At 41.8% G+C, this 11,769-nt stretch overlaps 1 protein-coding gene across 1 annotated transcript; it reads right to left on the bottom strand.

Moving 5' to 3' along the window:
* Window positions 1-523: 523 nt before the first annotated feature.
* On the bottom strand, window positions 524-11,295 carry armh1 (armadillo like helical domain containing 1). The gene is made up of 13 exons (XM_024415225.2): window positions 11,153-11,295; window positions 8,377-8,554; window positions 7,910-8,129; window positions 7,689-7,757; window positions 7,430-7,596; window positions 6,276-6,472; window positions 5,975-6,059; window positions 5,648-5,764; window positions 5,289-5,361; window positions 4,669-4,798; window positions 3,599-3,676; window positions 1,275-1,356; window positions 524-1,105 (listed from the first exon to the last, which is right to left on the bottom strand). The coding sequence occupies exons 3-13, from the start codon at window positions 8,113-8,115 to the stop codon at window positions 1,077-1,079; spliced, it is 1,233 nt and encodes a 410-aa protein (XP_024270993.1). The 5' UTR covers window positions 8,116-8,129; window positions 8,377-8,554; window positions 11,153-11,295; the 3' UTR covers window positions 524-1,076.
* Window positions 11,296-11,769: the final 474 nt, after the last annotated feature.

The raw sequence follows: 11,769 nt of genomic DNA, 5'->3' as shown, positions 1-11,769 counted from the left end.
GGAATTGCAGTATGTATTTAGTTGAGAAATTAGACATGTGCTAGCAATTATTGACAGACTGGTTTTCGTTTGAAGATTAAAATCCGGGATCCTTGGTTTGAGCAAATCGGGATCCTTAGGACGTCTGCTAGGGGAGTAAAACGCTCTGAATTTACGAACGGACAATCAAATCAAAGTTTATTTGTCATGTTCGCAAAATACAACAGGTGTAGTAGACCTTAAAGTGAAATGCTTACTTACAGGTTCTAACCAATAGTGCAAAAAAGGTAGTAGGTGAACAATAGGCAAGTAAATAAATAAAACAACAGTAAAAAGACAGGCTATATAAAGTAGCGAGGCTATATACAGACACTGGTTAGTCGGGCCAATTGAGGTAGTATGTACATGAATGTATAGTTAAAGTGACTATGCATATATGATAAACAGAGAGTAGCAGCAGCGTAAAAGAGGGGTGGGGGGAGGCACAATACAAATAGTCCGGGTAGCCATTTGATTAGCTGTTCAGGAGTCTTGTGGCTTGGGGGTAAAAACTGTTAAGAAGCTTTTTTGTCCTAGACTTGGCACTCCAGAACCGCTTGACAGCGCTCTGAATTTAAAAACGCGCTGAGCGCACTCTGGCCCTCCAGATTTAATTTACGAACACACCCCAAATGTAAATTTAAAATGATTAAGGTAAAGGTTAGGTTATGGTTAAGGTAGGAGTTAAGGTTTAGGGTAGGGATGTCCAAATGATTCCGGATAGCACTGAACGTTATGGAATCAGGACCAAATCCTTATCTCCTTGAGCTCATTTATGATAGAATGTTCATATTTGAAGAAAGACAAGTCTCTTTGGCAAATGACAGCAGTGCAAGCAAGAAGTGGAGTATTAGCTATAAACACTGGTACCCAGGCTAAACCACTTATTCTCTTCATTTGAAAGGCATTTCTCATGGTTACAGTTGCTAAGCAAATCGGTTAAAAAACAATAATATGGGCTGAATACTTTGTTATTTTTATTGATTTATTTTACTGTAACATGAAAATAAAGTGTAAACTATTATTATACAAAATGGCATGCCTGTACTTTGTCTGGTTCAGTCTTCTGAGCTCTGGTGCTCCAAAACTGTAAATAAAAAGATGAGATTTTAATTTGAAATTCTATTTTGTAATGGAAGGTTACAGTAATATAAAAGTTAAATAAACTATTATTATTATTAATGATGTGAGGCTTAGGGATACACGTTTACTTACACAAATATGACAAAACTGAAGAGAAAGTCTCATACAATTACCTTCCGAAATGTTGACTTTATTTGATAGCAGGATATCTGCTTGAATTTCATCCATCGTCATGTAGAAAGTCTCAGGTTTGTGCTAAAAAATTGTAGAGAAGCAAACAAAACAATTTTTTAAATAAAAGTAATTTGAATGCATTGTAATCTCCAAAATAGTGAAGACTCGGACCCAATGATTTATATACATATATACACCCTGCCACCATCTTGGCACGCCCCCAACTTTGTAAAAAAAATATTTTGAAAGCTATAGAAATTGATTTATTACTGTCTACATTCGTTTTTGCCACATTTCTATTACAGATACCTTAGTGCATACCTCAATTATATTATGTGAGATCAATGTAAAAAAAAGAATGAAAACGTCTATAAGAAAAAATCTTAAAGTATTATTTATTACTAATGTTACTGTTCCCACTACAACAACAACAATACTTAAATACATGTAATTTTGTCCTTGAAACATTTCATTGAAATACTATAGAATTCCATTCATTCCTATGGATGACTGTGCCTTCACTGGAATGTGCCAATATGGCCGACCCGTGGTTTCAAAGCCTCTCAATAGCCAATACATAGCATCAACAGTCCAGGGTTTATACACATCATTGCTCAGACCAGTTTGCCACTCTAGCCAGTGCCAGTCAGTCTGGCTAACACCTAACTCAAAGTACTCCTGAGTCTAGAAAGGCTATTTTGATGTTGTGGAGACTCGGCACAATGCGTCGATAATGCATGGGATGTGCTTTTTTACTGATTGGTTCTGCTCTGTGTCTTTCTCACTCAAACCAACAAGGACGACCACACACAGCCCCAGAGTGCCACCCCCTTTCAATACAACTGTTGGATTTTCACATCCAAAAAACGTGAGTCCTACTGTGAGTCCTAATCTCAACCCCCCAGGAAAGAAAAAACATTTGAGAGAATCAATCAAAACTCAGCAGAAATAAGGACAACTCTGAGCGAACACTGCATTTAAAACGGCCTTCTGTCCAGACCAGCATGTCACAGCCCTCCCTCTGCTGTGGATCACGTGAGACGTGTCAGTATGGAAGCATTCACTTATGGCAGGTCTGTTCGAGACAGAGGCATAACTTTCAACAGAATGGATGTCCCTGAGTCTGCTGTGTGTCAGGTGTGCACCCACTGGGCAAAACTGGTTGAATCACCATTATTTCCACATAATTTAAACCCCCCAAAAATCAAAGTGAGGACATTGGATCAATGTGGGAAACTGATGGGATTTGCAAAAAGTCATCAACATAAGAGCATTGTCTTTTTTTCACCTAACTTCTAACCTTAATCCAATGACATTGTGACATTTTTTGTTGATTTCATGTTGAATTCCCGTTAGTTGACAACCAATTAAATGTAAATCAAAACTAGACAGGTAAACCATGTGTAACCACACCAGCCCAGGACTTCCACATCCGGCTTCTTTACCTGCGAGATCGTCTGAGACCAGCCACCCGGACAGCTGATGAAACTGTGGGTTTCCGTCTCAGGGAAGCTCATTTGCGTGCTCGTCGTCCTCACCAGGGTCTTGACCTGACTGCGGTTAGGCGTCGTAAACGAATTCAGTGGGAAAATACTAGTTCAATGGCATGCTGGAGAAGAATGCTATTCACGGATGGACCTATACAGCTGCCATGGGGAATTTCTGGTTCTACCTGGATTTTGGTGGAGAGGCTTCCATTAAAGAACACCCTCTGTTCTGTTAGACAGGTAACTCTTTATCCACAATATAGCAGGGGGTCTAAAGCCATAACACATTATTTATTTTTTCTTCCAGCAACAGACTATGATCGATGTCAAAAGCCGCACTGAAGTCTAACAAAACAGCCCCCACAATATTTTTATCACAAATTTCTCTCAGCCAATCATTAGTCATTGAGCATGTTTGGAATGCTCTGGATCAATGTGTACGACAGCGTGTTCCAGTCTTAACGCCAATATCAAGCAACTTCACACAGCCCTTGAAGAGGAGTGGGACAACATTCCACAGGTCACAATCAACACCCTGATCAACTCTGTGAAGTAGATTGCGCTGCATGAAGCAAATGGTGGTCCCACCAGATACTGACTGGTTTTCTGATCCACGCCTCTACCTTTTTTTTAAGGTATCTGTGACCAACAGATGCATATCTGTATTCCCAGTCATGTTAAATCCATAGATTAGGGCCTAATGAATTTATTTCAATTGAATGGTGTCCTTAAATGAACTGTAACTCAGTAAAATCTTTGAAATTGTAGCATGTTGTGTTTATATTTTGGTTCAGTGTAGATGCATACTCTTACATACAAAATAGATTTCAGCTCACCATGAAGGCTGCAAACAGATTGATACCCATGGTTCTGCGTACATGCTCCTCCACCACTGGGTATGTACGGACAAAATGCTAAAGACAAAGGCAGAGATAAGACTTGGCTTGAGTGATTACATTCTACACTGTACCGCTATACAGGGTGGTATCTACTCTGTACCGCTATACAGGGTGGCATCTACTCTGTACCGCTATACAGGGTGGCATCTACTCTGTACCGCTATACAGGGTGGCATCTACTCTGTACCGCTATACAGGGTGGCATCTACTCTGTACCGCTATACAGGGTGGCATCTACTCTGTACCGCTATACAGGGTGGCATCTACCGCTCTGGCATCTACCGCTATACAGGGTGGCATCTACTCTGTCTACCTGCCGCTATACAGGGTGGCATCAGGGTGGCATCTACTCTGTCTACCTGCCGCTATACAGGGTGGCATCTACTCTGTACCGCTATACAGGGTGGTATCTACTCTGTACCGCTATACAGGGTGGTATCTACTCTGTACTGATCTATACAGGGTGGTATCTACTCTGTACCGCTATACAGGGTGGCATCTACTCTGTACCGCTATACAGGGTGGTATCTACTCTGTACCGCTATACAGGGTGGCATCTACTCTGTACCGCTATACAGGGTGGTATCTACTCTGTACCGCTATACAGGGTGGTATCTACTCTGTACCGCTATACAGGGTGGTATCTACTCTGTACTAATATACAGGATAGTATACAGAATGTCTGTGTGAGAGATTTTGTTGTCTTTGGAATCTACAAAATTAAAAACTATCACAACTGTGATAGATGTGCAAATGCATTCTAGATGAATGCATTTATTTTCTACTGTGTGTGTGTGTCAGGGTTTGGGTCAATTCAGGAAGTAAACTGAAATTCCAATTCAATATTGAAAAAAAAAAAAACTTTTTTCAATTACTTCTTAATAAACTGAAAAGTAGAATAGATTTATTTCAAAAGCTGTTCCATGTTTTATTCAAATCACTTCCTGAATTGACTGCCATCAATTCCCCAACTCTGGTGTGTACTTATTTGATTCGATTTGATTTACCTCCAGCGCCAGGCTGGCTTGTCTCTGGGCGTCAGCATGCTCCTGGTTTCCCATAGCATACATCAAGTGGTGCACCACTCTGAGAGGAAGCAGTTGCTGGGACAGCTCCTGACTCCCCTGAGCAAGCAACCTTCAGCACGTAGTCAAAACAGTCAGCATTGGTATATGATGATCATGAACATTACTGTTACAGGCTAATACACATTTCATTAAAAAATAATGATAATAATTTAAACCAGGCAAGTCAGGTAAGAACAAATTCTTATTTACAATGACGGGCTACACCGGCCAAACTCTGCCGACGCTGGGCCAATTGTGTGCCGCCCTATGGGCCTCCCAATCACGGCCGGTTGTGATACAGCCTGGATTGTACTAATTGTACTGATCTGTATGTCATTACATTTAAAGTACTAAATATGGGCTGAGTGGCAATATAACATAACAAGCAAATCGCTTCTAAGTTAACAAGTGAGTGACAAATAAATCAGATTAGCCGCTGATACTACTAATATACAGCATTTAACTTCAGTTTTCAGTTTCAGACAGTTTGTGGCAAATTCACAGACCATGTCAGAATGACATTTCTAAGGGATACCCATACATGAGGGTTCTGACTTCACCTTAAAGCTTTGGCTGCCGCAGCTTGTTGGACATACACTGGCAGGGATTCAGTCATCTTGGTCATTTCTGGGTCTGATGGAATGGACATCAACACATCAATAACAGTTCAAGTGTTTTATTGAGACAAAAACTCTTTGCTGAAAGGGGATCTACATTGCTTCAGGCATGATGACTATGTAAAAGGACGTATGCAATATCACATCTTGTGTGTGAAAAAAAAATGGACTGTTAGAACTGTAGCAAGAAACGTCCTATAGGGTTGCTCTTAGTGGGTTGCAATGAGAACTACACAATGACTAGATGCACAATGACTTTGCCTCTCATTTACTGGGGAACCAATAAGGAGAAGATGTGAGACCTTCCAGGATCTTGTATGTCTGCACTCCCTCCATAGCCGGTTTGAGCAGATCTACGAGACCTGTGAGCAGCATCGGTCTGACCTCATACTGCCTGAGATCTGTGATCAGCTCGATAGCTGGGAGAGAGAGAGAGGGGGGAGATAGACAACACAATAATTACAAAAGAGATTATAAAATAATACTGCATACTATAGGAATCAGATACTACAGCGTGAAGTACAAGCGGATGTTGAAGATGTCAATGGAAGAGATCTGTATTTGAAATACATGTAGAACAGGCTGTCTGGATAGCTGAGAGTTGACACGCACACCTAGCTATTACTTACCCTCATATTGCACCTCCAAATGCAGGGACCTCAACAAATTCAACAGAGGTCCCACGATGCTGGGGTGGGCTTCCTTCACTATGTCCTGTTAGGGGTCAGAATTATATCCAATCATTTACCTTCATAAATACACTCAAGCCACAGCAGTCAGGTGTGTATGACAAGGTCACACACAGTTGGATTTTCAGCTGTTATGTCCCATGGTAGTTGAACCCATGTGTGTGTGTGTAAGCGCACTTGAATGCATGCCTGTGTGTCAGCAAGCGTGTGTGACTGCCTGTGTGTATGTGTGTTGTTATACTTGTACTATGCGGAGGGTCTGCAAGACCAGTTGCTGGGCCTTGGGCGAGATACAGGTCAGCAGGGCAATCAGACCTCTGTACACCTGGTTCTGGTATTTGGGGTTTCCATGGGCCAGGGACTCCAACAGGGCCCGTGCTGTCTCTTGGGTCCCCTCTGTCTTGGACTTGGCCAGACACTCTGCAATGGCTCTCACACCTGCAAGCCACGTGGACAGGAAACAGTGGACACAGTGATATGGTCTGAGAACCAATCAAGCAACATTAACCAATCAACAACACACACCCTTCGCTCCTCTAGGTCCTTCTCCCATCAGCAGCCCCGCAGCTGACTAAAAACTAGGGGGTGACAGGACTTTGCTGCACAGCTCCATGGCTGTTGAACACACTTCCAGACACTATTAGGGCTGCAGAATCACTGTCCTCCTGTAGCCCTTTCCTGCAGTCAAATGACTACTGGACTTATGGGTGGAATGTTATTCATATTTCTCAATATTTCATCATTAATAAACATCACTTTTTTAACATCCAAAAATCTGCTGTTTCTATGTCAAACAGTTTTGTAATATTTCAGTCTTCTGTGATGTATATAAAGTGTAATATTGAGGTGCAAACTCAAAATGGTATACATTTCAACTCTATGGTACAGGTGTCTTATTTTGTTGTTGTTGCCCATAACCATGTGTGTGAGGTGTATACTTTGGTTTCAAAGTAGATTTGTTTAAAACTACCCTGATTTAGCCCAATGCAGTAAAAGGTTAAGGCACAGCTCAAGACCGTGCTGTTCAGAAACGCTTTCAAGGACCTCTGCTAATTCGATTCTCATGTCCTCCGGATCTGGCGACACCTATATATAGCTTTGATGGATGTCTATGTTCTAAGTTCTGTGTTTTGGATTGTTTGTATTATTATTTGTTTGTATTTTTTTGCGCCGTGAGTCTGAGAAAAGCACTTTACAAATTAAATGAATTATTATTATTATTTGCCAATCAGTTTTTAAATCATAGACTGAAAAACTCAACACCTTTTGGAGCAATAACAGCGAATCATTTCTCTCTACATAGATCATTTCAATTTGAACTGTATCAGTTTAGAAATCCAACTGCATACTAAAAACACAGTATGTATCATAGAGATAGTTTGGTGAGTTGTTTACCATAGCTTTCGCAGATTAGCTCTTTGTACTTGCGTCCAGCGTTGGAGACTATCTGAAGCAGCCGAATGGCCTCTGCCTTGTCCTCCTCCTTGGTCTGTTTCTGACCTAAGATCTCCAGGAGGGTTAGGACCCCTCCAACCTCCAGGAACTCTATGAGATAACGATGACTGTGGAAAGATGAAGGGTATGTGACTAAACCTTATGGTGCAAGAGATTAATGTGTTAGCTATACAAGTTCAGACAATGTTTTTCCACTCACTTGCTAGCTGCAGAGAGGAACACTCCAACTGCTTTCAGTTGAAGACCTAAGCATGTTCCGAACATGTAGCTGAATGCGCCTGAGTAAATGAAAATGACGAAATACACCACATTTGTTTTGCATCACCTTCTCCAAACATGCTGCCTTTGTATGTGGATATGAATGACACCATAGCACTGGACTGGTTATCTAACCACATCCAATGCATTATGCAAGGATACGTCAGCCTCATCCAGGCGGTGAGCCGAGCCAGAAAGAGACTGGCAACCTGTGCGAATTCCAGTTCTAACTCAGGACACGTCTTTCCAGTGTTTTGAGTCACAAACACGGTCAGCATGCGGCTGCGCACCGTCTTGTTGCCATGATCCCACTCTTGAAGGAAACTCAGAACTTTACTGATAGCTGCTTGTTCCTTGCTTGTGGACATTACTGCTTTTGACACTGTCAAACAGAGAGTACAAAGCAGAGCATTAATGTGGAAAAAGTAGCTAGCTAGTTAGCTGGATGACCTAACTAGCCTTTTAATAACAATACCGAACTATTCTAGCTACTGTACAGTGACTAGCTAAAAGCCTGCTTTTAGACGTTTGAACCAAATGCATAACTAGCAAGGCATGTTATCGAGTGAGTCGCACATAAGTACGCCTACATTGAAACGTGAATTGCTTTGTTGAAAATAATCGATTACCTGCTGTTAGTATACTGCCAAAACGACAAGCTGGAAATCACAGCTGTCTCGAGTTGTGTGTTGCTTAGCAGCGTTGCCTCCTCCCACCTGGTACAGTGTACCATAGAACTAGAAAAAGTCAGCCTTTTTGGGAAGGGAATTGGTCAACTGTGGTTTGCTAGTACTGTCAGAAGATGTCCTGTAAAACAATGAATTTGAATATTATCTGCACTGTATGTTTGTTAGCTAAGCTAGCCAGACAGTTTTAGACGAATGATTCCAAACATTTTTATAATTAACTGCCAACATACCATTCCAACAATGCATTCATTCCACAGCCACTGAGGTTTTAACTAGATGGTATACAGTTTTTGTCAGATTTGACTTTTTGTAAAAGGTTAGGAAAGGTTACTTAGTAGGTTAGAAGAACTAACATAACAGGTTAGGAAAATGAGGTTAAGGTTGGGAAAAAGGTTAGCTAAAATTTTAACTTTTGGCATTAATTTGACAAAAGCTATATGTTTTCTAGCCATGACCATACACTGACTGAAATCAGCTGATGTTTTATTTGTTTTTATTTTAACCTTTATTTAACTAGGCAAGTCAGTTAAGAACAAATTCTTATTTACAATGACGGCTTATACCAGCCAAACCCGGCCGATACTGGGCCAGTTCTGCGCCGCCCAATGGGACTCCCAATCACGTCTGGTTGTGATCTAGCCTGGAATCAAACCAGGGTGTCTGTAGTGACGCCTCTAGCACTCAGATGCAGTGCCTTAGACCGCTGTGCCACTTGGGAGCCATGATAGGTGATAGGGCTAAGATAAATTGTAAATGCAACAAGTACTGATATGGTATTATAACACTCACAGCTTTCCACAGAAAACAAAAATGTAGACATTTATGGTCTGTTTACATATATTTTAGAGGCTATCTATATAGAAAATTGGTTTTAAACCTGTTTAAACTGTATTTATAATGATATTCAAGGAATCTTAAGTTGAAGCTCATTTACTGCATTTCTACACAATAAAACAATTCTAAAATGCTATTTGGAGAACAGCAATGCAAATAGTCTGGGTAGCCATTTGATTAGCTGTTCAGGAGTCTTATGGCTTGGGGTTAGAAGCTATTTAGGGGCCTCTTGGACCTAGGCTTGGCGCTCCGGTACCGCTACGACTAGGGTGGCTGGAGTCTTTGACAGTTTTTAGGGCCTTCCTCTGACACCACCTGGTATAGAGGTCCTGGATGGCAGGAAGCTTGGCCACAGTGATGTACTGGGCCGTACCCACTAACCACTGTAGTGCCTTGTGGTCGGAGGCCGAGCAGTTGCCATACCAGGCAGTGATTGAACCCGTCAGGATGCTCTTGATGGTGCAGACATAGTCTATTAACTATACAATTATCTGCTACACATTAATTCACATTAACTCAGCACCAAAATGAAAAGTTATACAGAGGGATCTGCTGGCAGAAAACATATTTTATTAACAAAAGATAAACAAATACGTTTGCTTTAAATAACTTTTTTGTTGTAGTTTTACAGATAATTTCCAACAGTTCTACATATTTTGTGATGAGGTGGGGAGAAATGTTTGCAGTTTTATGAGCTAATTTCCTGCAATTGACTATGCTATGTTAATATGATAGCTGAGTTAGAGTGACTATCAAAATCAATGGTGGCCCCCTTGAGTGTTAGGGCCTCTGTGGCATGTGCCCTGCATCCCCAGTCACTAATTTGGCCATTAATACTACACATACTACACATCTTAAATGTCACAAAGGAGGAGAACTTCATTCACTTCAACCTAGACGTTAGACTCAACTGCCGCCCTCGTTTCACCAACTTCCTAAGGTAAGGTGAGACCAACCTGCTCTACTTTACAAACGTTAGCCTAGTTAGCCTGCTATTACATCCACCCTTTCTTCGTCAAAGCCGTGTCATGGCAGATAATCCATGTATCTTGTGTCTCCTTCTTCCCCAGGTATCTTTGTACACAAGGCAAATCAACATCACCTTGTCCTCTGCCCAGTGCATCCACAAGATGGTGTCCCACTGGAGTCTGACGCAGCTCTAGGAGGCGGCAAGGGAGGCTCTTCACCTGACTGCTCCCAGAGGATTCCTCCTTCCAGACCTCTCTGTACGAGCACTCCGTCTGTACAGGCGACCCAGTTCTGCAGGAAACCTGTCTGCGCTACCTTGCCTGGAGCTGTAAGTCGCTGAGCCATTCCCCAGCCTGGACTGGTCTTGGCCTGGGCATAGTAAAGGCCCTTCTGGCCCGTTCATACGTGGTAGTGCCAGAGGAGGCCTTCTTGCTAAAAGGTTTGGAGGACTGGATGTTGGATCAGGGTAACTCATCCACCCACGAAGCCTAGGTGGCCCTTTTGGAATGCATCCCTTTTCCCATGATCACTGCTCAAAATGTTTTCAACTTCAAAAGCTAAGTCTAAACTGTACATGGACCAACTAGAGTTGTATGATGCCGGCATGTTGCAGGCTGTTCAGTTCAATGCACTGCCCTTCTGGATGCTGCTTGGGAACCTCCTCCATAAAAAAGTGGAAAACACACCCAGGATCTACACTGGCAAGCCATGACTCAGTGCCTCCTTCAACACCCCTGTGCACAACAGTGCTTATTTTGCCCTGTTTAAAAAGCTAAACTGGCATACCAGCATGTATATCCACAACCATCAATGCTCAAACAACTGTTTCCACTGTGTAACGCTGCCAATGGTCTCACAAACTGCCCAGAATAACAGGGAGCTGCCCAAAGAATACCAGGAAGGCATTCGTTACCTCAACAAGGTTGTCCTGATGTGTGAAGGGGAGTATAGATTCCATGTCCAGGATTTCACTGTTGGCTGAGTCAAAATCCCAGTCAACAGTAGTGTGGTCCAGGCCTACCCGTGCTACTAAGACCAGTTCTCTTACAGCGCGGTGGTTCAGTCTGAGTACACCACTGAGATCAAGCAGAATGAACAGGAAGTAGAGGATGAGGAAGATGAGAAAATAGAGTGGACAGGTTACAACAAAAAAATGGTGGTTTTTTTTGTGTTGAATTCCTCTGTATTCAAGTATAAGAAAGCAATTCACTTAAAATGTTAATTGTATGTAATCTTTGTTGTTAACCCATCCAATCATTTTCTGAATGTATCTTCCAGGAGACACAGTATCATTCCAATTTCAGTGTACTTTGGAAAATGTGGGGCATGTTCAGAACAATAATAAACTTGTTTTTAATAATGATATTTTTATATATAGATTATTATTTTTTGACCCCCTTTTTCTCCCCAATTTTGTGGTATCCAATTGTTAGTAGTTACTGTCTTGTCTCATCGCTGCAACTCCCGTACGGACTCGGGAGAGGCGAAGTTCGAGAGCCATGCGTCCTCCGAAACAACTTCTTAACACAG

The sequence above is a fragment of the Oncorhynchus tshawytscha genome, linkage group LG06 (genome assembly GCF_018296145.1).
Source record: "Oncorhynchus tshawytscha isolate Ot180627B linkage group LG06, Otsh_v2.0, whole genome shotgun sequence".
NCBI lineage: Eukaryota > Metazoa > Chordata > Actinopteri > Salmoniformes > Salmonidae > Oncorhynchus > Oncorhynchus tshawytscha.
Note: the sequence above shows the minus strand (reverse complement) of the source record. Positions and strands in the feature narration are given on the sequence as shown.